Source organism: Nuphar pumila, chromosome 12 (genome assembly GCF_984573655.1).
Source record: "Nuphar pumila chromosome 12, dmNupPumi1.hap1.1, whole genome shotgun sequence".
In the NCBI taxonomy this organism is placed as follows: domain Eukaryota; kingdom Viridiplantae; phylum Streptophyta; class Magnoliopsida; order Nymphaeales; family Nymphaeaceae; genus Nuphar; species Nuphar pumila.
This window is the reverse complement of record NC_143260.1, coordinates 11,689,827-11,716,913: the sequence shown is the minus strand read 5'-3', so window position 1 is coordinate 11,716,913 and position 27,087 is coordinate 11,689,827. Positions and strand designations below refer to the sequence as shown.

At 36.4% G+C, this 27,087-nt stretch overlaps 1 protein-coding gene across 2 annotated transcripts; it reads left to right on the top strand.

Moving 5' to 3' along the window:
* Positions 1-329: 329 nt before the first annotated feature.
* LOC149819996 (uncharacterized) lies at positions 330-25,439 on the top strand. 2 transcript variants are annotated; one of them, XM_089982441.1, is made up of 3 exons: positions 330-410; positions 15,075-15,191; positions 24,539-25,439. In XM_089982441.1, exons 2-3 carry the CDS (start codon positions 15,146-15,148, stop codon positions 25,246-25,248), a joined length of 756 nt encoding a protein of 251 aa, XP_089838567.1. In that variant the 5' UTR covers positions 330-410; positions 15,075-15,145; the 3' UTR covers positions 25,249-25,439. The 2 variants fall into 2 exon arrangements, with proteins under 2 accessions (XP_089838567.1, XP_089838568.1); XM_089982442.1 differs by having other exon boundaries at positions 336-410; positions 24,542-25,439.
* The last annotated feature ends 1,648 nt before the right edge of the window (positions 25,440-27,087 follow it).

The window sequence follows — 27,087 nt, the reverse complement described above, 5'->3', positions numbered from 1 at the left end:
CTCGGCTCGGGGTCCGAGTCTGGTATAAAATTTTACAAATTATACCAGGGTCTATGTATTAATCGGACATTCGGGTCCAGATCCGGGTCATAATCGGGTCTTCTTATTTATCATGATACCCGGACCCCATAAGGTTTAGTTCGGGTCGGGTCCGGGTAAACCAAGCCCGTTGACACCCCTATTTGTGACATAGGCTATAGCTCATTAACAAAGCGGCCTTGTGTTGGGCCGTAGGGGGCATGGGTTCTAATGAAAATCGAGTCGGATCGGTCGTCCCCATGTCCCACCGTATATGCGTGTGAAGAGGCAACTCGAACGTGCCAAACTATGGGATTTGACCCGTGTAAGTTTTATCCCATGGCATAGCTCTCGCGCAAACGAAAGAGGAAAAACGAGGAACTGTGTTCCAGGTGCTCTCTCTCTCTCTCTCTCTTGAGATCACCAATATTCTTCCAAAAAATTAAAATGAGCCCCATAAACCCCAGTTGTGCTTTTTATCCGCTTCAATTTTGGCTATTCGTTTAGGGAGAGAAAGCAGTAATCCATGCGCTGGTGCTGCCCCACTTAGGTTCTGATTGCTAAAAACAACGAAAATATGAGAAAATTAACAAGTGGGTTTTGAGATTCAGCAATTTTATCACTAATAGCACATGCGATATAGCGTTGCTGAAATGTTGGGCAGTTTAGGTTGTTGGTTTTCTCTTCTCTGGATTCTTACAATTGGATGTGTTTTGGGTGATGCCTCGAGGTCTTGTTACGCTAAGATGCTCCCATTCACTGTCTTGTACTCTGGTCAAGCTCTTGTCAGTATCCCCGTTCTTTTTGTCGGCACTATCTTAGTCACGTTAGTACATATTTCTGAATGAATGTTTATGGGAGAAGGGTACTTGGGCGACTTGTATTCTTTGTTGGATATTCGTCTCTCTTTCTGTTTTTTCTTTTTGTTTCAGCAGTATTGATCACTTGTTTTCAGTTGCGATAGTATGGATTTGCATGATTTTCCCTAGTAATGGAACGTGAACATGTGTGTGTGTGTGTGTGCGCCTTTTCTTTTTTTACTGTGGTTAATATTATGTTGATGGCGTCTGTATCAAATGAATGTTGTAGTTTACTGGGGCATGTTGGTTTGTTCTAGATTAGATCTTTGGCTCAGCAAAGGCTCTGGTGACTGAAGGACACATCTTGGGTCTGGTTTTAGAGATTCAAATCACCAGTTAGTTATTTTTCGGTTTTCTTGCTGGTTTGGCAGACCATGTTCTTCAGAGAATTAGTGTTGTATCGATGGGAATCGACCTGAACCAGCCAATACACATCGAATCGGCCCAAAATAGATTCTATAAGCGTCCCAATTTGGACCCCTTATAGAACTGGCCAATTCAACACTGATTCACCTCGAATCAGACAGAATCGATCCTTATTTTAATATATATATATATATATAATTTTAATGATTTTTCTAAATTAAAAAAAGTAAAAGTCACAGATTCATCTCGATTTGGTTCAAGACTGAATTGGCCGATTCTCTGAATTTAATCGATTCAGTTCTCAAACTGATATTGACAACGTTGTCTGAGGTACCAACTTGGAGTTATTTTGACATGGCAGACTCATGGTATAATAAGGGGTGTTTGATTACCTTAGATCTCAGGGTCTCAGGTCTTCTGACCATAGATCTGAACCGTCCCAAGTTGAATTAGCACAGACAAAGTGCTTAGACCTCAAAGGCTGGACTGTATATGCAGTGGGTGGGTGATGGAGCTAAAAGCCTTAGAACTTTGGGTTTTTTGAGTCTTGGGAATGTGAGTTTTGGGTCTCATTTAAAGTTTGTCATTTGGTTGAACCCTTAGATTTTGAGTAGGATTTAAAATATGGCATTTGGTTGAAATCTGAGTTTTGAGCTCAATGTATGGCCAGATTCCGCCCATCTAAGTTCTGGCTCAGGTTGGTCTGGTTCAGCTCATTGCCCAACCCTGTGTGTGTCTGCGTGTGTGTATGCGTCCGTGGTTGCGTGTTTCAATATCTATATCTATTTATCTACCTATCTATGGTTTCTCCCAATAAAATAGTTTTGCTGTAGAAGAAAGTTGGAAATCTAATGTAGCGATTCTTGCTTTTGATGGAGAGATGAAAGTACTAAAAGATTCATGTCCTCTAAAATAACTTAAAAATGTTCAAACAAAGGATGTGAGTCAATAATCACTAAGACCACAATGGGACTATCGTTGTCATCATTGATGAATTTTCTTGTATTTTAAGCGGGTTAGATATATTGACAAAAGGATATTCATATTATGTATATCTTAAGAATATTTTATTTTTTGAGAAAGGATATTCATATTATATTATATGTCTTAAGAAATTCTTCTATTTTTTGAAAGGAATGCAATAATTTTATTTTAAGGATTAAAATGTCACTAGAAGTCACCAGATTACATCAAACCAAAACACAATTTAGGATAAATCTATGTAGTTCAATCCAAGAAAGGCTTGTATTTGGCTATCCACTCAAAGCAAAAGTAACATATGAATATTAGTTTGATGACAAAGCCACTCTTTTGCGTTCTCCTTTGTCTTGTCTGTGAGAACCTACAACAGTGTAGCCAAATGTTACACCAGTGGGTGTAGCAGAGCCTAAACTCATAGTCCATACATAAGCCTACATGTGCTATGTCGAAAGCAGAGGTTGCTTTCAAGCGGAGTAAACGAGCAAAATACAAAGAGACTAGCACAAGGCACAGTGAAAAGCTAACTTGGAGTGCTGTAGAGCTCGTATGCAATAAAAAAAGAAGGGAAATTTTCAAAAACACAACTTATTGGCGATAATGAAAAACACACCTAAGTTTTGCAAATTGTTAAAAACACACCTAATCTTTTTCATGGTTGATTAAAAAGATCCAGAGTTTACATCTGTCAGAGATGCCATAAATACATGCCAAATTACCATTTTACCCTTGAAAAAGAGATTTCAAAAAACACCTAACCTTTTGGTAAAACAACCTGTTTCCACAGCTTAAAACTGAAATCCAACCCCTATCCGACCAGACTTGATGTTGTGTTGAATATCTAGCATGATAATGTTCCAACTTGGCTGGGTAGTCCTTTGTCCATATCTTAATTAGGTTGCCTAATTAACACTTTTAGACTGAAATTTGCGTCTTTTTCTTTTTTTGAAAGAAAGGTCCAAGTTTACATCTAAAATAACCTATTATGTTTCAGTTTTTTTTGCAATATTCAAATTTCTGTTTTTTTTTTCTGGTTTGGTTTTATGAATACCAAAAATAATCAGATCTGTAAGGAGTTCACAAGAAGATCATCCAAACCCATCCTTGCTATTGCTGAAAACCTTTCAATATGAAACTCTTCATTTGGCCAACCTTGAGATAACAAAAAAAAAGATGTTTATTGCAATGAAACAAGATGTCAAAGGAGGAAGAGGCCGAACATAAAAATGGGCCCATTTGAGGTTTAAAAAGAAAGTGACACGGTTAGGGCCTTGGCCAATTTCACAGGCTGTTGAACAATCAAGTGTAGTATCTAAAAAACTATTTAGGTTTTATACGAACATAAAAAAAATCAGAAGAAAATAACAAGAGAGAGAGTCCTCTTTGTGGTAGGGAAAGAAGCTGTGCTGAAAAATAGTGGGTCAGTGATAAATACTAATGAATGTGAGAAAGATATGAGAAGCTACAAATGAAAAAGAGAAGTTAAATTAGTAAATCACCAAAACACAACTTGGGTTAGTGTTAAATAAAGTTAAATGGACAGAAAAATGGTTTTGATTAATGGTGCATAAGTTTAGGTTTACTTTTAACAAATTTAAAACTTAGGTGTGTTTTTGATTAATGAGAATAAGTCGTGTGTTTTTTAAACTTTCTAAAAAAAAAAGGGTCTAAAGCCTCTCTCCCCCAAAAAGAAAAACGACAAAGACACATTGTGAGAGTTTCCCTTTATATAGCTTAAATCATTCTTAGATGCCCCAAGAGGCATCCTTTCCTTGTTTGTTGGGATTTGGATGTATAACTAAGATGACTTTTACTTACCTGGCTACTCCTGTTGGCGAATCTGACCCCGCTACCATGATTGGGAATTTTGTAAGAATTTGGAATATTGACATTAGACTCTTAATCTTTAAAGAAAAGACACTAAGTTATTCTTGAATGAGAGAACAAAGAGCTGAAACAAGGAGTGGTAAAGGGACCAAAGGGTACAAATATGCTCTTTTAAAACTTCTTAAAACCTATGTCACATGGGTGCGGATGCGGGAGTGCGGCACTTTCAAAAAACTTGGGTGCAGCAAAAATAAAAAAAATTATATATATATATATATAATTTTTAAGTTTTAACGGTTAACACATAACAAAAGTACCACTAATGAAATAAAAAACAATTATCATAATATCATCAAATCAATTCATCATCATGAATACAATAAATCAAATTAACAATCTACAATTCTATTCTAGATCATAAAAACTAACACCACAATTAAATCAACCTAAATATATTATAAAAACAATCAAATAAGTGAGGCAGAAAAAAGTAAATTATATAGTATACTAACAAAAGAAGCAAAAAATGCATAATTACACACCAAAAGTATATCCTACACAATGTATATGACGATGAGGTAATGAATCCTAATAATTTTCTGCTTTATCATCAAATGCATCATAAGAAGGAAGACTGAGCTAAGATAAATCTATGTTTGTAATGCTGAAATCATGTTCTCCCTCCAAGTCACACTGTTCTGGGTTTATATCCCAAAATTTGGATGATCCTTACCTGAATTATTAAAATTTTTAAACAATTTCAAAATGTTAAATACAAATATTTTTAAATAAAAAAACTAAAAAATAATCAAATAACTAAGAGAGCAAATTAGTACCTGTATTCATCATTGGTTTGCGAAAGTAGTTGAAGATTTGAATGAACATATACTAAATCATATGCACGCTTGTTGGTGAGTTTGTTTCTCTTCATGTTGTGGATTTGAGAATATGTGCTCTAATTTCTTTCACAACAGGATGAACTAACAGGTTGGGATAACAATCTCAATGCAAGACGTTGGAGAAAAGGTGTTTCTGATCCAAATGTTGACCACCATGTAATAGGATCTATATTATCCTCCTCTCTTGCGAGTAATGCCTATTCATATAATATCGAAGATGCAAATTTTTCAAACTCTTGGGTGACTTGATTTAGAATATGTGATTCTGGATAAAGTCTTGTCATACACATATTTCTATGCCTTGATAGATCTGGGTCTAAATTTGGAGGGACACGACTAATACCACTTTCCTGCCACTTTTTTGCATAATATTTTAGATTAAGAGAATGTGCCATGCAATGCAAAAAAGTGTTGTTCTTATCTCATATTCTGATTAAAATTGAATGAATATGGTTAAAAAATTCTGAATCATCCAATGTAGGATTTTTTTCTTATGCTTGAAAACTATAACTTGTATTTTTCAATCATATTATCCCACATTTCATAAACTTTGTGAAACATGGGCTCATCCTTATCAACCTCTCTTAACATTTCCCAAATAGGTTGCGTAAATTGAAGAAAATATACGACTTTGTCCTAAAACTCATCGTCAACAATGAATTTCTTAATTTCTTGAGCCTTGACATTATCATCAGCATGATAGAATGTTCAATTCTCATCAGTTACCATGCTAACCAAAGCATTCTTTACTTCCTTAATCCTCTTTACCATCATAATGATGGACGCAAAATGTGTTTCAGCGACCTTTAACAATGTCAGGTGAGAATACCTATTAAATATAACATTAGCATGATGATGGTTGACAACAAAATTCTTAATGCTTTTGACATTTTTTTTAATTCTTCAATTCATGAACATAGAGCATATGCTGTTGAATTTTCTTCTTCTTTGGGGTTGCAGATGCTTTTGAGGGACATATTCAAGCTGTGTGCTATACAGAGAGTCCAAAAAATATGAGGATACTCACTCTCCAAACTCAATGCTGCACTTTTATAAACTGGAGCGTTGTCTGTGATGATTTGTACTACTTTCTGATCACCCACTTATTTTATTACTACTATAAACAATCCTTTCAAATAATCGGCATTTTTATATTCTCTAGATGCATCAACTGTTTTCAAGAATACTGGGCCACTAAGCGAAGAAACAATGAAATTGATCAGTGGATGCCTTTGAATATCTGTCCACCCATCAGAAACAATTGAAACTCCATTTTTCTCCCATGAGTATTTTTTAATCTCTAGCAATCTCTTAACATTTGCCCTCTCTTCTGCAAGAAGTGTGGTTCGTAGTTTTTCTTAGCTTGGTGGTACATAACCACTCAAATTACAATTTTTTAAAGAAGTAACTAAAATTTTTCAATAAGGATTTCTAGCTGCATTAAATGAGAGTGAAATAAAATAAAAATACCTCCCTACTTTTCTATCCATCTCCTCCCTTCCATATGTATTGAATGCTGCTTGTATTGTTTCTCTTCCTCTACTTTCTACATCCACTTTTCTTTTTTTTTTGAGCATCTTTTTGGTGGCTTAAAAATGATACACTAATTGCACAAGAATCACTCATTGTCTTACTCTTCTCATATTCTTATTGTATTTTCTTGTATTATTTTCGCATTGCCTCATCAACTCTTCTACATCCTGAAATGCCATGTCCTGGTATCTTCAACAAATTAGCCTTAACTCTTGTGTAAGACCCCAAAAAATCTCTTTCATAAAGCTTGCATCGAAATCTCTTGTTTCCACCACCTACTCTAGTTTTTGCAAGCTTATCTACATGTGTCTATAGTGGCCCCCCATCATCACATGTTGCAGCTAAAGAACTTGAATCAACACACCCACTACAACTATCAACAACAGAACTCACATGTGGGGATGAGGATGACGCAAGTCCTTTCCCTTTATCCGACATTTTTGTCCTGAAAACAAAAAAAATGTTATATTAAAATCAATTATGCACATGATCAAGATTAAAAATATTGAGTGCAAGGTCAATAACATATACAATAAATTCTAAAAAATATAGTAGTAGTATGTATAAATAAATACCAAAGGGGTTCTTAAATAAAACCTGCATGTACATGACATTAAAAACTGCATGTACAAGTGTTACCAAAACCGTATGTACATAGACACTAAAAGCTGCATGTACATGGCATCATCCAAAACACATATACATATGCACAACAAAAAGAAAACACACGTACCTCTTCATTAAAAATTTAAAACACATACATCATAAAAATTGTATGTGAATATGCAACAACAATGATGCAGGTACATAGGCTTTTTAGAGGAAACTTATATACCTCTACACATACAGGTTTGCATAACAGTAGATATAAATAGCTAATAGGAAAAAAAAGCAAACAACCTACTGCTATGCATGAAAATCCCAACACAGTATATCCAGATTTGCAGGAGCAATGCATACGTGCACAATACAGAGAAACAATTAAATTGCACCTGTGCAAGGTAAAATAACGAACAACATATAGGTAAAAAGGGAATATAGAATTTTTGCATGAATCCTAAAACCCATTCCAATCCCTATCAAGCAGTGTTTTTTTTTTTTGAATTTGAACCCTAACGTGAGCATCTGTCAAACAAAGTTTTTTTTCCTTAAAATCAAACGTAAACCTCTGTAGAAAAAAAAAATCTGATTCTTGTTGCTTTAAAACCCAACGTGGACATCTATAAATAAAGCCAGATTTTTCAACACCTAAAATTATAGATTTTTCATCAATCTAAAATACAAGTTTTGCATCAATTAAAAATACAGTTTTTTCATCATCTAAAATACAGATTTTGCATCTAAATGAGAGAGATGGAAGGAGAGAACGAGAGAGAGAGAATGCGTACCAGACGATGTCACTCAAGGTCAACGTTGGGGTAGGGAGACTGGTCATCGCCGGCGTTGGGGTCAGGTCATGTCCGACGTCGGGTCGTCGCACAATCGAGGTCGAGAGGAGAGGTCTGAAGGAGTGGTCGGGAGGATTAGGGCAAAAAAAGTTTGCCCTAATTCTCCTCTCAGCCCTTTTTTATCGGGCTTCTTTTTTTTTTAAAGTCCAAATGTTGGACATTTTTGACCCTGGGTGTGTTGACCGCACCCAGGGTCGGGTTGACCACACCAGGTGCCGCAGCTGCGTTGCGTCGCGTCGATGCGGGTGTGGCACCTGGTTGGCCGAATCCCTTTGACTTAGCTTAAAACATAATTTAAGGGTGAAAGAAGGGAGTACAATCTTTCATCGGCTAAGGGTGGAGGTTACAAAGTCGTTCAAGGCAATGAAAAGAAGAAAATAAAGGAGAAGAAATGGGCATTTCTATAAAAGCATCTCAATCTGCTGCCAAACCACACTTGAACTACTCGTACAAGAGTCTCCAGAGGGAAAAAAAGAAAAGTAATAATAAAAAAAAACATCATCATTTGTATAAAAGAACTTATATTATCATGAAAATCTTCCTTGGAGTCATATGAATATGGAGTCTTGGGCTTAGGGGTAGGGCATCCATATTTAACTACATATGGAAAAAGCCTTCATGGCTTGGGCTATGATCACGGGTTCAAACGTATCGAACAATAAATCCATCCATTTTTGCTCTTCTTTGTAAAAATCCTCCGTCATTGCTGCACCATAAATGTACTTTTTCTGGGTCATAAAGTGACCATTTGATCACATAAAAAAGAGATTCATGGAATGAAGAGTTGTGGAAAAGTTGGCTATGATTCCCAGCTGTGTGGTTTGGTCCAATGGACAGATCAAAATTCTAATCACGGTGGCCATGTAGGCTCACTTCACAGTTGTATCCATCGTACCAGTTGTAGGATTGCGGTGAGGCTCCCAAGCCAAAGTGCACTAGCGCACACTTCCTCTTCACCAGAGATATCTATATGAGTACTCTAGAAAGTTCAAAAGCTCACTCAGCGTAGGCTGAATAGCTCCTCTGCATCCCAAGGCACACTGCCCTTCTAGGCGCACAACACTAAGTAATCCAAAATGAATGATATAGGGTTGTCAGCTTTCTTTGTTTAAAGGTTCTGTTGTTCTGAAAAATTGACTGTCTGAAATGAGATTTGGCCTGTTTATGTTGGTCAAGGATCAAGGTACACATAATTTGGTTTCTTGTGAAAATTATGATAGTTAAGTTGTGTTGGTAATGAAGGATAACTTCAGGAGGGCCTTCTAGAATTTTGTTTACTTTTTTCCTTCTGACTTCACTTATGTGGAAAAAGAAATTATCTCAGGCAGCCAGTTGCAAGAAATTTGTATTGCATGCTGTTAAAATATGTTGTACATATATATATTTATATATATAGATCACGACACATACACATATATATATTAATTATATATATGTCTATGTGTCTATCTACATATATAAATATATATATATATTTATATCTTTTGTAAATAGACCCATAGGGGTAAAACAGTCTTTTTACTTCTTATCGCATATTGTAACTTTTCTTATTTTCTTTTATTTCTTTCTTTTTTATTTTCTTTATTCTTTTCTTTTCCACCTTGGAATGGGCCCCACCTAGGAGGACGTTGGAGCATCCAATATGACCGTTGGAAGGGCTCCAACGTCCCTCTACGAGCCCTTCCAAGGCCTCCTCTTTTGTCTATAAATAAAGGGGTTAAAGTATGCTTCTTTGAAGCCTTTTGAGTAGAATATATATTTTTCCTCTTCTTTTGGGTGCCTTACCACTTTAAGTGGTTGTGTTGTTCTTTTGCCCATTAGTGGCTATTTGTGTATGTGCGTGCTCTCTTGTTTTGCGCTTGGAGACTTCATCCGGCACTTCATTACATGGTATCAGAGCCTTGGTTGATAAAGCTTCATCGGATCTTCTTTTGACAAGCAATATCCTTCTCTTTAGTGCATTCATATTCCTCTTCTACAAATGGCCAACAAGGATGCAAAAATCGACCTCTCATTCAAATTGGATGAAACCAATTATCGCATGTGGGCGGACGCTATGGAAAACAATCTCAAAGGTAAAAAACTTTGGGGTTATGTATGTGGAACCATTCCGGAACCACAATTGAAGTTGACTAAGTTTGAAGCTAATGAGGAAAAAGCTTTGAACGAAGAGGAAAAAAAGAAGGCTATTCTTGATTACTCTTCTAAATTAGAAGATTGGGAAAGTGAGCATGCTAAAATTTTAGCATGGTTCATGAACAATGTTGAATTAAAGATTTGTGCAAATCTCGCCAAATTCAAGAAGGCTAATGAAGCTTGGTTCTTTATGAAAGGCATGTACACTCAAAGAGACCTTGCTAGGCATTTCTTTCTACAAGAAAAGGTAAGAGCTACCAAACAAGGTGATATGAGTATTAGGGACTACTATAGTGCCCTATCTTCTTTATGGGATGAACTTGTCCTTCTCGAACCCCAATGGGAAGGTAGTACTATTGCTATGAGGCAAGAGCAAATGGAAAAATAAAGATTTTTCCAATTTATTCATGGGCTTCGCCCTGAATTTGAGCAACTTAGAGGATCCCTTCTCCATAGGGCCTCTACTCCTCTAAGTGATATTTTGGCTGACTTATGTCAAGAAGAGACTCGTTTGGCATTAAAACGAGATGTTGATGAAGTTCATGCCGTATCTAGACCCGACAACAATGTAAGGCCATACAAACCACCTCATTTTTTCAAAAATAATGGTGGTGGAGGAAGGAAAATTATTTGCCATAATTGTAATGAACCGGGCCATATTCGTCCGGATTGCCCAAGATTTAAAAATAAGGTGGCCTCCGTTGGTGAAGCTCCTCCAAATGAAGACTCAAAGAAAGATGGTGACATAAAAGAGTCCCTTGCTCATCTTACCGAAACTCTTCAACAATTCATGAAGATGAGCTCCTCTCAGTTCTCCTCTACACCATCCACTTCCGGCGCCGCTATCTCCTCCTTCCCAGGTATGACCTCTTGGATTCTTGATTCGGGTGCCTCCTTTCATATGACTTCGAATGCATCACTCTTATAAAAAACAAGTCTCAACAAATTTAAATCTTTTGTCTCCACTGCTGATGGAACATCCTTGGATGTTGAAGGCATTGGGAATCTTGAGAAAACTTATAATGAAAACAAAGAATTTTTTGTTCCCAAAATTCGAATTATTCCAAAACTTAATTTAAATCTATTTTCCGTTTCCCAAATTATCGATTTTGAATGTAATGTCACTTTTTCACCTACCCATTGCTATGTGCAGGATCTCCGGTCCGGGAAGCGGATTGGGCAAGGCCATAGAAGAGGGGATCTTTATTATATGGATTTTTTGTCATTGCCAACCAAATCATTTTGTAATCATATTCAATCCAAAGATATTGAGACTTGGCATAAAAGACTTGGACATCCTAGTGTTTCTAAATTGTATCTCTTTCCTTTTTTGGAAAAATTTTGTAATACAAATACATTCACATGCAATGATTGTATCCTTGGAAAAATTCATTCGCTTCCGTATTCTCATAGTAATTTTGTGTCAAAAAGACCTTTTGAACTTGTGCATTCCGATGTATGGGGACCGACACCCGTTCTGTCCAAGGGAGGCTACTCCTACTATGTTAGTTTTGTTGATGACTTTACTAGATATACATGGGTATACATTATTAAAAACAAATCCGATGTCTTTAATAATTTTAAAGAATTTCATATTCTTATTCAAAACCAATTTCAAAACAATATAGCTATATTTAGATCCGACTCTGGAGGAGAATACATGTCTAAAGATTTTCAAAATTATTTCAAAACAAATGGAATTTTACATCAATGATCTTGTCCTAAAACCCCGCAACAAAATGGTCTTGCGGAAAGAAAACATAGACATTTAATTGAAACTCCAAGAACACTTCTTGTTTCTAAAAATGTTCCTAAAAACTTTTGGGCCGAAGCTCTTCTTACCGCAACATATTTAATCAATCGTATGCCCTCTGCTTCATTAAAAAATGTATCACCTTTTGAAAAATTATTCAAAATTACTCCAGATTTTAATAGATTAAGGATATTCGGATGTAAATGTTTTGTGCTTGTTCAAGGACAAGATAAACTATCACCTAAAGCTATTGAATGTGCATTCATTGGATATGGTGAAAATTAAAAAGGTTATAGATGCTATGACACTCGAAATAATAAACTCTATATATCAAGAAATGTAAACTTTCTTGAAGAACAAAATGGATTTGATGTTCACACATCTAGAGAAAACTTTGACTATTCCTTCCTATTTGATCTTGCTCCTAGAGTTGAAACACCAGATGCAATTACTTGCGATAATACTTGTGATGGCATCTCCCATCATAATGATATACTCCAACATGGTAATGATTCTCAAATTGAGAATCTTAATGAAATAAATGTATATACCCGACGGTCAGGAAATGAACATCAACCTGCTCTTGAAAGATATTCTCAAGATCTCTTATTAGAAGAACCTATTAATGCACCTAGGAGATCTTCTCGTAATAGTAGACCTCCACAAAAATTTGTATCTTATGAATCTTTCTCACCTAATTATAGGGCTTGTCTCATGTTAATTCATTCATATCGTGAGCCTACTTCCTTTAAAGAAGCTAAAGATCATCCACATTGGATTGAAGCAATGAAAGTTGAATTAGAGGCTCTTAACAAAGCTCAAACTTGGAGTATTATTCCCCAACCATTAGGAAAAAAAGCAATTGGGTGTAGATGGGTATATAAAGTTAAAACCAAGTGTGATGGATCTCTTGAGAGATACAAAGCTCGTTTGGTTGCAAAAGGCTATGCCCAAGAATATGGAATTGATTATGAGGAAACCTTTGCTCCCGTAGCTAGGATGACTAGTGTGCGAACTTTAATTGCCTTAGTCTCCATTAAACAATGACCTATATATCAACTTGACGTTAAAAACACTTTTTTAAATGGAAATTTATATGAAGAAGTCCTTATGGATCCTCCGCCAGGTCTTGAAATTGGTAAAGGAAATATTCTAAAGTTAAATAAAGCTCTCTATGGTCTTAAACAAGCACCTAAAGCTTTGTATGATCTTTTTAGCAAAGTAGTTCTTGATAATGGTTTCTCCTCGTGTTATACTGATACTGCTTTGTTTGTTAAAAATTCTAATGATCACATTACAATTCTGTTATTATATGTTGATGACATGATTATCACAAAGAAAATTTTGATATGTCTGATCTTGGTTATCTAAGATATTTTTTAGGTATTGAAGTTGCATACTCTCCCAAAGGGTATGTCCTCTCTCAGATGAAGCTTGCCTCCGACATTATTGATAGGTCTGGACTGACTGATGACAAGAAGGTGGAGACGCCAGAAATAATCAATGCCAAGATGAGAGCCAGTGATGGCACTCCTTTAGCTGATCCCACACCTTATCGTCAATTGATTGGGTCGCTCACATACTTATCCATCACTAGGCCCGATATTTCTCATGCAGTTCATAGTGCAAGTCAATTTCAGACTGCTCCCTCCACCATTCACATGGCTGCTGTCATGAGAATTATCAGATATTTGAAAGGCAGCATAACAAAAGGATTATTCTTACCCTCTTCTTCACCTCTTACTTTACTTGCTTATACTGACTCTGATTGGGGTGGTAACCCCAATGATCGTATTTCTACCACAGGGTATTGTGTGTTTCTTGGAGAGTCACTTATCTCTTGGAGGTGTAAGAAGCAACAGAAAGTTTCACTCTCTTCTACTGAAGCAGAGTATCGTGCGATGGCCACTACCACCACGGAGATCGTATGGTTAAGAAGTTTGCTTAAAGATATGGGAGTCTCATTCTCAACTCCCTCAAAGCTGTGCTGCGACAACAAGAGCTCTATCTATATTGCCACCAATCACACCTTTCATGAAAGAACAAAGCACATTGAGATGGATTGCCATTATGTTCGTGATGAGTTCCTACGAGGCACCATTCAATTGCCTTATGTTCCAACCGAGTACCAGTTGGCGGACTTCTTCACCAAAGCTTTGCCATCGCCTCGTTTCTTCTTTCTCCTTAGCAAACTCTCGGTGATCTCACCGTGTGTTTGAGGGGGGGTGTTAAAATATGTTGTACATATATATATTTATATATATAGATCACGACACATACACATATATATATATATATATTAATTATATATATGTCTATGTGTCTATCTACATATATAAATATATATATATTTATATCTTTTGTAAATAGACCCATAGGGGTAAAACAGTCTTTTTACTTCTTATCGCATATTGTAACTTTTCTTATTTTCTTTTATTTCTTTCTTTTTTTTCTTTCTTTTTTATTTTCTTTATTCTTTTCTTTTCCACCTTGGAATGGGCCCCACCTAGGAGGACGTTGGAGCATCCAACGGTCATATTTATGACCGTTGGAAGGGCTCCAACGTCCCTCTAGGAGCCCTTCCAAGGCCTCCTCTTTTGTCTATAAATAAAGGGGTTTCTCCCCATTGTAAAGTATGCTTCTTTGAAGCCTTTTGAGTGGAATATATATTTTTCCTCTTCTTTTGGGTGCTTTACCACTTTAAGTGGTTGTGTTGTTCTTTTGCCCATTAGTGGCTATTTGTGTATGTGCGTGCTCTCTTGTTTTGCGCTTGGAGACTTCATCCGGCACTTCATTACACATGCATATGTAGTACTATAGTTCTATTTGATTTTGTTTATGTAAGATAATCACTGTTAAATGCTAGCCATGAAAAACTTGATCAAAACATGTAATGCATGCTATTTGAATCTATTGGAAGTTTTAGTTATATCTTATGCCTCTCACTTTGTTCTTGTTTTTCCTTTTTTTGTTGTATTAATCAACTGTACATGCTGTACAACACTGGTGGCTATTTGTTCCCAACGTTTTCATGTCATTGAATTTATCATCATTTTGTTATCTCTGTCCTAAAGGTGGTTGTGGCTGTTACTCTTTTTATAAGTTTTAACTTGGTTGCCAAAGAATCTAAATGGCAACCTGCATCCTTTTCCCCCTTCCTTTCCCCTCTGTTTGCATATGTTATGTGATATTTCTTGAAGCACTAGCTTGAAATTGTGGCTTTTCTATAATGCTAAATGAAGTTGATGTGAAACAGATAGTGCTGGTGGATGGAAAAGCCTCACATATTATGTAAATAGATTTTGATGATCAAAACCTTGAAGTCTTATGGATCAGACTGAAGTTTCAGAGACCGAGAAAGTGATTAAAAATGGTATGGGGTTTCAACCAGTCACATCGTTAGTTGAGGTTGAAATAGCTTCATTTGATCAGCTTGAGCTTTCATTAAACTTCAGTTGTTAATTTAGAACAGCAGAAAATTGGTTTTGTGTCTTGACAACGGTAGGTATACATTAGAAATTAATAGCATGTGCATGTCAAAGATTGTTGGTGGTTATTTATGTATATTTATCCTATGATTTGTATCATGTGTATTATATTGTGCTTGCTTAGCATTAACACTCTTTGTTCTATATCAGCACAAGCCTAGTTTTTTCTAGAATTTGCAAAGCACCTTCTTGTTTGCCTTTAAAACATGCGTAAAATGATGTCAATAAGCCTTGTGCTCATGAATTCTGGTTATATTCATAAACTGAGTCTTATAGTTACTGACAAGCAGCATTAGAGCATGATTAAGGAAATAATTAGAAAAATGATATACATACATGAAATTAAGAATCCATGTGAGGTATATTCCCATATGAAGACCTATTAAAGAAATAAAATGGAGGCCTGGGTGTCATCTAATTTCATGGAACTTGTATTTGAGTTAGGGTATAAACTATGTGATCTAATTACATGGAACTTATATTTGAGTTAGAATATAAAAATATGGTTTGACTTGTCTTGGTCTGAGTATGGTTCAGTTCCTCACTGTGTATGGCTCATATTGACATAAGCCTAGTGTGGCTGTGGATGGAATATTCATGTTGGTGGTTTCCTGAACCGGCTCCATGCATAGGATTTTGTCCTTTGTCAGCTTTTATGGCCATTGTACTTGGGGTGTATTCTTTTGTGCTTGCAATGGGAAACCTGATCTTCAGCATGGTTTAGATTTGTGGTCCTGCGTACGTGTTTGTTCTCCTTTCTATGTATTTTCAGACACTACATGCAGATTTGTCAACCTGGAGCTTCTGGTGCTGCTTATTGCCTGATTATTGCCAGTATAAGGTGTAATGAAACATGGGAAAATACAAAACAAGAGCCTCTAAGGGCTTACAGGATCATAAACACAAAGTGCACATGCACATACACAAGTCCAACTAAGGGATAATACAAGAGCACAAAGGCACTAAACAAGTACTAAGTGCATCCAAGACATCAAAGAATTTAAAAGAGGAACATAACATAAAAGTATATATTTTATTGATCATAAATACTTAACAGGATCATTAAAGAATGAAAAGGGACAAAACTCCTATTTATACACATACAAGAGAGCGAAAGACCATATGGGAGCTCCCAATAGTCATTGGGAGCTCCCAACGGTCACATTTATGACCGTTGGGGAGCCCCCAATGACTCTATGGTCAAAAGACCATAGAGCCCGTGCTCTAAAAGGGAAAAGACAAAAAGAAAAAATATAATAAAAAAGGCAAACAATTGTTCCTAATGAACAATCCCTATTAATTGAGTAAAATGATGAGGGTATTACCTATTACATCATTATAAATAATATATATATATATAAACTTACTATATGATATACCGAAAGTTTGAAAATACAAAAAGAATAAACCAGAAGGATCCAAGTCTTAAAATGTCTTCATTGGAAGACGCATCAGAGAATTTTGCAAATACAAGTTTTTTAATATTTTCATTGGTGATTATCCCCAAACGCCTTTATCAGCTATCTCCATCTTCATGATATGATGCATCAAAGATATTCTTTTCTTAATTCATCTTATTTTTATAACAAAACAAAGGTTCCAACTACACAAAAGAAGAAGATATCTTAATCAAATAGTTCTACAGTTTCAAAATTAATATGTATATTTGAACAAGAATAACACGCAAGTAGAATTTTCAAACAAAGTAGTAAATAATTTTAAGATTTTTAGAAACATTAGCAACAATTCAAGCAAGATACACTAGGTAAGAGGAACATACCTCAAAGATCAATTTTCTTAGACAATCATAAACCCAAAATCAACATATTTTTCAAGAAAACATAAATATTGATCATAAGAGAATTTGATCTCTAAAGGATATATTCAAGAAGAAATAAACAATTATGCATTGATAATATCCCAAAATTTCAAAAAAGCACTTCAAATAAAACAAACAATATGCATATAAAGTATAACATTTCAAAAAGAACCCTCAAGAAAAGAGGAGTTAATTAAATTTATGCATACATTAATGTGAACAAAGATAATCAATACAAAACATATATATATATATATATATATATATATGTATATGCAGTTAAAGCATATTTAATGCACATAATACTGAATGAAAGCAATCTCATAAATCACAACCCATTAAAATTCACTCACACAACCTAGAATGGTTTTAAGCACAAAGGACCAAATAACAATCTTAATATATATATATATGTTATCAATGAAATGCACATAAGATACATGAAATTTTATCAATAATATTTTTCCATACAAGGAAAAACTAGTAAAAGTTTAGAAATTTCATGGAGAGATTTTAAAAAATCCCACATAACAAAGGAAATGATATTTGCAAGTCTCAAAAATAGTTTGATCACCACAAGCAATCACCTCACTAGACTTTCAAACCTCAAAATTCAAGTGTATCAACTACTAGAACGAGAGTACAATACAAATGTCAACTATTACCAAATCAATGACTATGCACCAACAAACTGGTAATCGAAACTGAACACAAATGTCAGCAATAATCAATCCCGTGATGATGCATAGGCAATACAGGCTCTCCAACTATAACCACATGAGATGCACATACCTTACCTCACAAATGATTGTAAAACTGCAAATAACATCAATGGGTACATATAACTCACCACATTGAAAAACATCTCTTGTCTACATAAATGACACTTAAATAAGAGGCATAACAGGAGGAAACACACAAGGTAAGAGAGCTTCTAATTAAATCAAACTAATGTCATCAAGAAGATAAGAAAAAAATTTATAAATCAAAGCAAATTTATTAAATTTTACAAACTTTTGAAACACTATAGTTTCAAAAAATAAATAACCATCACAGATAAACATAATTATAAGCATCCATAATAACAATAGTCAAATAAACAAGAGTGATACAACACACTCACAAAACCAAAGATCAAACAATAGTCAGTTAGAGCCAAAGTGTAAGTCGATAATTTAAATTGATAAAATCGAGGTGCACGCAACTCACCCCAACAAACAACTCTGGTTCAACAATAGCAACATGAATCCATAGGCCATCCAAGACAAGTGTCAACACGACATTCATAAACTTTGATAATTACAATCTGATAAGATGACTTGAGGTGCACACATAACTCACCTCAACCGCTAACTCCGACCCAACAACAACAAGGCCAAAAAGAAATGTTGCATCATAGAAAAATCTGTAATGGACAAAACAAATGCCATAAGAAGGCAATACATACTCATGAAAATCAATTTCCAAATAAGTGAGTTCATATACAAGAACCGATTTGAAAAAAACAAAGTTTCAAACAAGATCCAATAAAGGTAGATAAAAACTTAGAATGAATATAGTGCCATCATATGCGCAACAATATGTCAATTGATGCAATCTTTTGCATGGTCAATATAAGTAAGCTATATAGAGAATTAACTCAATTTAGATTACAAGTCTACTATGAGACAACAATGACATCCAACATTTAAAGAGGCCAAAACATATATGGATTTTCTCAAAGAACCATATAAGGAACCAAGAGCATACATAAGTACAACTAATCATGGATACTCATAAGGAGATCAAAATTCATGTATATGCAATAATCTTAATAACTTAAGATATGCATAAGAACACATTTAAGCATTCATGCAAGTGATAGATTACTCTAATGCAAGATATATACGAGAAGTAACATATGATACATGGCATAATTATCCACAAAGGATGATCACAAAGGCCACTAAGGGTATGTTTGATGGCTTGTCCAAGGTTGGACGAAATGAACAAAAAGAACAGAACAGAGCATTGGTTCTGTTCGTTCTGTAACAATTGTTCTAAGTCCAACGTTTGTTTGAACCGTACTCAAATGCTATGTTCCAATTGTCCGTTGTTTGATGATGATGTGCCCCCAGGTCGGATTGCACTGTAGCAATCTACAGTGGAACCCATTCAGTTTCTCAAGGTCGACCACCGACAACTGCAGCAATGGAAGCTGTGAAAAAAATGGGGTTTCAGCCCCTGTCCCTGCTAAACCTCCTAGTTGAAGCCGACCACACTGGTATCGGCGATGGCAGCCGTCAACGACCAACCATCGCCGACATTGGCCATCGTCGACGACAGAAAACTGCTAGCAAAAATTTCGGCAATGCTCGTCGGAGATGGGAGATTCCGACGATTTTTACATCGCTTGGTTTGGTTCTCTGCGTGCAGGTGCCGTTTTTCTGGCGAGCGCATCACCGGCGGTGGGCATCAACTACGGGCAGGTGGCGAACATCTCTCATCGCCGGATCGGTTACATAACCATCGGGAACGAGGAGCTCACCAAAAATGACTCGTCAATGGCCGGGTGCCTCGTTTCGGCGATGCAGAACGTTTACGTCGCTCTGCAAACCCTAGGGTTGGGGGATAAGGTGGAGGTGACAACGACACACTCGCTCGCCGTCCTGAATCGTCCTACCTGCTGTCGAGCGGTCGATTCCGGCGAGATCTCGCCGGATCGGTTCAGTCTCTGCTAGGGTTCCACGGGCGGACCGGATCACCATTCCTGATCAACGCCTACCCGTTCTTCGCCTACATGTCGGACTCGAAGCACATCTCCCTCGACTACGTCATTTTCCAGGAGAACGCCAGAATCTTGGACCCTGGCATCGGGCTTCACTACGATAACATGCTGTTCGCCCAAATCGACGCCGTGTACGCCGCACTAGAGGCAGAGGGGAATCTGAGGGTAAAGGTGTCGGAGACGGGGTGGCCGTCGAAGGGGGACCCGCAGGAGATCAACACTTCGCTGGAGCAAAGGGGGACGCCGAAGCGGCCAGACGTGGGGCTGGAGGTGTACATGTTTGCCCTGTTCAACGAGAACCTGAAGCCCGGGCCGACGTCGGAGAAAAACTATGGGCTCTTCAAGTCCGACAGGACGCCGACGTATGCCGTCGGGTTTGACTCCGCCAGGCTCGGCCTGCAGTCGGGCGATGGAAGAGGAGGCATAGATGGCGAAGGAGAACTCGGGATCCGATAGGAACCAAGAGCTTGCGGGCACGCCCGTCGAGAAATTTTCGTTCCTTTCGTTCCTGTTATTTTTGTAATAGGGGGGAGGGTGGAACGAAAATAACATACTTATAAGAATGCGGTGGACGCGCGGAATGTCGTCCGCCGCATCCAACATTTGTCGAAAATTGCCGTTCTTAGAGTAATTTTCGTTCGAATCACGTTGAGAACAATGCATCAAACGTACCCTAAGAGTACACACTAAAGAACACAATGTAAAAATTTTCATTAATGACAAGTGAATATATGGAAGTAGGGGTGGCAAAACCTGACACGACCTGCCAACCCGACCCGCCAACCCGCCTCTTAGGCGGGTTCGGGTTGGGGGTATGCCAACCCGGCTGACCCGTTTAATAAACGGGTTAGGCGGGCGAGTCAACCCGCCAACCCGTCGACCCGCCAACCTGAGAACCCGTTTACCCGACCCAACCCATTTATTAAATGGGTTGGCGGGTTGTGTCGGGTTACCCGTTTATTAAACGGGCCAGGTTCGTGTTTGCCACAACCGACCCGTTTAATAAACGGTTCGGGTTGAGGTATGCTGACCCGCCAACCCGTCAGGTCAACCCGCCAACCCTACACGATTGCCACCTCTATATGGAAGCCTTCAATGTTATCAACAAAGTCCACAAAAATTGGACAAACACAAAAATGTTTTCTAAGGAACACTCTTCACAAAACCTACAAAGGAATACACAAGGAGACTCTCATAATTCTCAAATTAATATTTTATTAATACCAAGTATGCAAAAAGCATAACACTTAAATACCATGCAAATACATGCAAGATAATGTTCATTAAACGACCATGAGACTAAGAAACAACACAATTACAAGGGCTACAAAAAAAGGAACGACAAGAGAAACACACAATAATATAACTATTTTTAATAATTTTAAAAGACATTCATAAAGGTGAATAAGTCCCATAATAAGAAATCATGCTCAATACCTTATTCCTAAGGATTATATATCAATAAAAAAACATTTATTCACATTTCAAAAATAACAATATATCCATGACCACTAAGATCCTAACCACATATAATTTTTAATATTTCATAAAATATTTTATGTTTCACATAATAATACATCAAAGAGAAAAGAAAGAAAATTCAATCACAAGTTAAGCAACATCTCGTAAAATCATACTTGTGAATGACAAACCAAACCATTTTAAAATAAATATTTTAAATTATTTTAAAGTATTTGACAAATTAAAAACAAACAAACAAATTTCAATATAACAATAAATACGAACATGATTTGACATTTATAACTATGAAGTGTTCGAATAAAACATTTAAATGACAATAACACATGCTTAAGAATACTAGATCATATACGTACATATAAAACAAGTTCAAAAATCTAAGTTTCAAACTAGATCCTATAAAAGCATACACATATATCATTTCACAAGATCAAACAAATTTTATGAATCTTATAAAATATTTAATAAGAATAAATCCAACAAAAATTTTGAAAAACATTTAAAGATTTTAGTTTTAAAAAAAAATAAAAAATAACTTTTCAAAGATTAGAAAAATGAGTGTTTTCTCATGCATAATGCATGAAATATATATAATTCAAATAACACTAAAGATTTAAGATACATATCGGTTCAAAACTTCCCTTGAATCCAAGCCATACAACGATTACAAACCTTCACGAAACACGAACTTTAATCAATGAATCCCAAGACCTAAAAAATGCAAAATACCAAGAAAGATAACTTGGTTATGATACCATGTAATGAAATATGTGGAAATACAAAACAAGGGCCTCTAAGGGCTTACAAGATCTAAAATATGTGAAAATACAAAACAAGGGCCTCTAAGGGCTTACATGATCATAAACACAAAGTGCACATGCACATACACAAGCCAACTAAGGGATAATACAAGAGCACAAAGGCACTACACAAGCACTAAGTGCATCTTAGACATCAAAGAATTTCAAAGAGGAACACAAGAACATAAAAATATATATTTGATTGAGCATAAATGCTTAATAAGAGCATTAAAGAATGAAAGTGGACAAAGCCCCTATTTATAGGAGCTCCCAATAGAGTTGTTGAGAGCTCCCAACAACTTTATGGTCAAAAGACTATAGAGCCTATGCTCTGAAAGGAAAAAGACAAAAAGGAAAAAAATAATAAAAAAAAGAAAAAATGTTCCTAATGAAAAGTCCCTATTACAAGAGTAAAATAATGAAAATACCCCTAGTGGGTATTACCTATTACATCATTATAAATAAAACATATATACAAATATATATGAATAGATATATGTATATATCACTGTCATTGATATTGTCGATATTTTGAAAATATCTTGATATTATCAGCTATTTCAAGGTAGCTGATAATATCGGGAGTATATCGCGATATTTTCAAAATATCACCAGAAACAAAATATCATTATAATATTGTGGTATTATAGTGATATTTTTTAAGAAATTTTTTATTTTATTTTAAGTTTGCATTTCTTATTTTTTTTCTTTTATATTTTAAAACCTTTAAAACATGTTTCTTTATATTTTTAAAAGAAAAATAATACAAAACTTATTATTTTCTTAGCTTTTTTATTATTATTTATATTTTTTTCAATTTTTTAAACTCCTGATATTTTCCCGTGATATTCCTGAGATTTATCAACTTTTGAGAATCTTTCCAAGAAATACACTTGCCGAGAAATTACCTTTAACGATACAGGTGACTATAGTATATATGTACAATATGAAACAAATATATATACTACTTAACATAATGCATATAGTAGTGAGCTATTTTTATGAATCTGGAGATTTGATATTCTCATGTTTTACAACCTTGCGTTCTGTATGCTCACATTCATTGCTTTTGCTGCATTCACCACAAAATAAACAGAGAAGCATATGCAGATTAAAACCATTAGCTGGAGTCAAAATGTCCTGTTCTGGACTGTCTGTCCAATCCATGACAAATCGTCATCAGTCCTAGTCTTATTGCAAGCCTGAAACTTTTATATTACGGTGGATGGTGATGGGAGTAGATGATCATCCTTCAAAAGCCATAAAATCCACCAGGAAAATAGTAACTTGCTGCACTGCTAAAAGGTGTCTGGTCTTATACATGCTGCTATTCTGATGTAACTCATCAAGTTCTAATATGGATTTGCAAATCATGATCATGGTTTTGCGATGTATTCATGTGAGCAGAATTGCATGGCACCATTTTTAAGAACTTAAATCCATATCTTTAATTCTTATGAGGCAAAGGTTTATGCTGCAAGTATTTTTTACTTGACAAGGAATCTCTAAAGTTGAAATGGAACCATCAACATCAAGTAGTTTGCTTAAGGGTTGAATTGAATGAGATAGCTGGATTGGTACTCACAACCATTAAAAGAAAGAAAAAGTGATAAGTTTACTCTATTGGCGGTTGACTTGTTGAACAGATCTCACACACAATATATGTTCTTATAATTGTATTTTTCAATCTTCATCTTCAAGGTGTTGACATAATCCCTAAGGTGTCAACTTTTGAGTTTACTCATGATGAAAGCAACATTTCCATTTGAAGGTTGGTGAAAATAGCTGTGTCATCTGGTGGTGAATCTTACATGTACTCTTGATCTTGAAGACATAAAATTGACAAACATGTGAAGATGTGTGTTCATGGTATGTGAAGTGTTTGTGATTTATTAATGAGTTGGTCCGTCTTTCAGTTCTAGTCATTGATGCCTCTTTATTTGTGGTTTCCTAGGCATGGCAATGAGCTGTTAGTTCATGTTTTTTTTTCAGCTTGTGCTTATGAACTTTTGTAATTTTGCAAAATCTGGTTTTCGTTAATGAAGCCAATTTCTAATTATCAAAGGAGTGGCTTGGGCAAATCACTGGGAGGTTGGTTTGCCAGATGTGCATATGTTCTTGTTTAACAGCGTAATCTATTTCCAGTGGAGCAACTTGTTTTTGTGCTATCCTAGATCTTGTTTATACATAATGTTTTTTGTTGACTTGGAATCCAATAGGCATTTTGAATCGTATGCATCATATACAATGTTCTTTTTTCCATCATGCACCAGTGAATTTCTCTTGCTTGAGCGTGAAATTTTGACATTGGAGAGACATGTTTGTCCTTGTTCTATTGCTTCCTTCATAGAGTTTTGGTTGTTTCAGTAGATGAGGAAAGTGGTGTAGGTGTCTCTGGAGATGAATCAAGCAGGTTGTCCTCTGTTGGTGTGGAGGCTGGTGTGGGCTTGAATAAAAATGCTTGCAAAGGTGGAGATATCAACATGGAAGCACCAATACTGATAGATGATCTCATCCTAGCTGGAGGTTTAGGTGCAACAGATGATATCGGTAGTGCATTTCCAGGTGCTGTTGATTTTACAGATTTTGAGGAATCTCTGTGCTATTCGAGGGGTTATGAAGACTATGAAGTAGACGATGCTGTTGCAGGCTTGGGTTCAAATGCTTGCAGAGGTGGAGATATCAACATGGAAGCTCCCATAGTGTTGGATGATGTTGTCGGATCTGGAGGTTTAGGTGCAACAGATGATATGGGGAGTGCTCTTCCTGGTTCTGTTGATTATACAGATTTCGAGACTGCAATTGGCTATACTGAAGACTATGAAGATCCACAACAAGAAGAATATGTTTGTACAGGAGACGAACCATGGACAGAATCCACCATAAGTTCCGATGATGTTATTTTCGCTGGTGGTTTTGGAGCCACAGATGACATGAGTAGCTTCCTTCCAGTTGCAATTGATTTTACAGACTTTGAGGCGTCTCTTCGGGATGCTAGGGACTATGAGGAGCCACAGGGGGAAGTATCCAGGCCAGGCCTCGGATGGTCGGAGACTGATGTATCAGGCAGCCATTGAGCTTACCATCTCAAAGATGGAGGAAACTTGAACTTTCAGAAATTTCTTGGCTTCTCTTGATTGTCTTTTGATTGTTGTGATGTCCTTTATGTTAAAAGCGTGTGTACAGAAAATGCTTCAGCATAATTTTGGTAGTTGGTATGCATGTTTAACATTGACATGGTACACTTTAATACTAGGATCCATTGAAGTAAGATTGTGATGTTTTAAAAGGCGGGGGGCGGCGCAAGAAGATGATCAGTCCTGGACTTGGAGGGATCAACTCCTTTCATATATAGATGCACACAAGCCAAGTCGAAACTGAGCCCGGGCTGTTTCAACTTAACCTGTGTTTGAGCATGAGATCTCGGGCTTGACTTTCAACTCGAGTTTGAGCATGAGAGCCCGAGCATGACATACCATATCTCAACTGGACCCAAGCTTGGTTTGGCTAAGCTGGAGGAAAGTGTTAATCAGAAGTGCCAATCTCATTCTTCAAAACTTTTCGAGATTTGAGCCAGTTACCTTTTGTATGTTTCAGTTATCCTGTTACAGGCCAAGAGGTGCTGCGCTGTCAGTGGTCCTGTTTTCGTGTTTGAATTATAAAACTTCATGAATACTTAGAATGTCTTAAGCCCATCCACCTAGCCAGGAGTGTGGAGCCCTTGTGGGTGGTTGTTGATCTGCATGTTCATGTTGATGATAGAATATTATGGACCCACTTGCATTCAATTCGTTTGAAACTGGACAGGGTAGTTTGATTATTATGCTAGTGATGTGATGCCAAGTTGGCTGGTTAGATTAGGCGCAGCGATGCTGAATATCGTGGAGATGACCACAGCCAGCTAAAACCTTCTTGACCAGCATGGTTTTGCATAGCCACCCACATTCCTAGTCCCTCTTGAGTTTGCAGTACACCAACCAATATGTTAGAAAGTTGCACAGCCGAAAAAACATGACAGAAAGAGAAAGAGAGAGATTTGAGAAGTAAACAAGTACACAGAGACACGATTTACCAAATGCCTACTTCCACGGGCGACAGAGGGACAGAATTTTTCACTGTCATAAAAAAAAAGATTACAAAGGTAGATGATGACTTTTCTCACAGAAAAACCTTAAAGCCAAAAGGTAGCATCAAGAAGAAAACCCTAAAAGAGTATTTATAAGACCTTTTTACAAATGGATTGGATCCGGATTGGGTCCATACCACGGGGGCTTCGTCCCCACACTTCCATGAAGTCAGTGGTGGGCTATGGTCTCGGGCCTAACAGCCCGGTCCCTCCGCTACCACCACAGACTTCCAAAATTTTTCTCAATATGGTTTTATTCAAGTGACATGTGTCAAGGTTGTAACATGGAATTCCACCTTGACTTGAATTCTATTAAGCCTCCCTACACGAGCATAGTAAAAAATCTTCAAATTCCCTCTATCTCTAACAAAAGCCCCTTTTTTCAAGCTATAAGGCGACTTCTTCAACAAGCACAATATGATCTTCTTTTCTTTTCACTTCAAAACCCTTAGGTTGTTGCATAAAGATTTGCTCCTTTAGCTCACCATGCAAGAAGGCAATTTTGACATCAAGTTGTTCCAAATGTAGATCATGCATAACTGTTAATGCAAGCAAGACACAAATAGATCTATGTCTAACAACTAGTGAAAATACATCATTGTAGTCAACACCTTCCACTTGGCTATAGCTGTTTGCAACTAATCGTGCCTTGTATACGGTATTCTTCATACCTAAGATTCCTTACTTTTTCTTAAACACCCATTTACAACTAATGATTTTCTTTCCTTTAGGTGACTTTATCAACTCCAATTGTTGTTCTTATAAAGAGATTCAATCTCTTTATCCAACA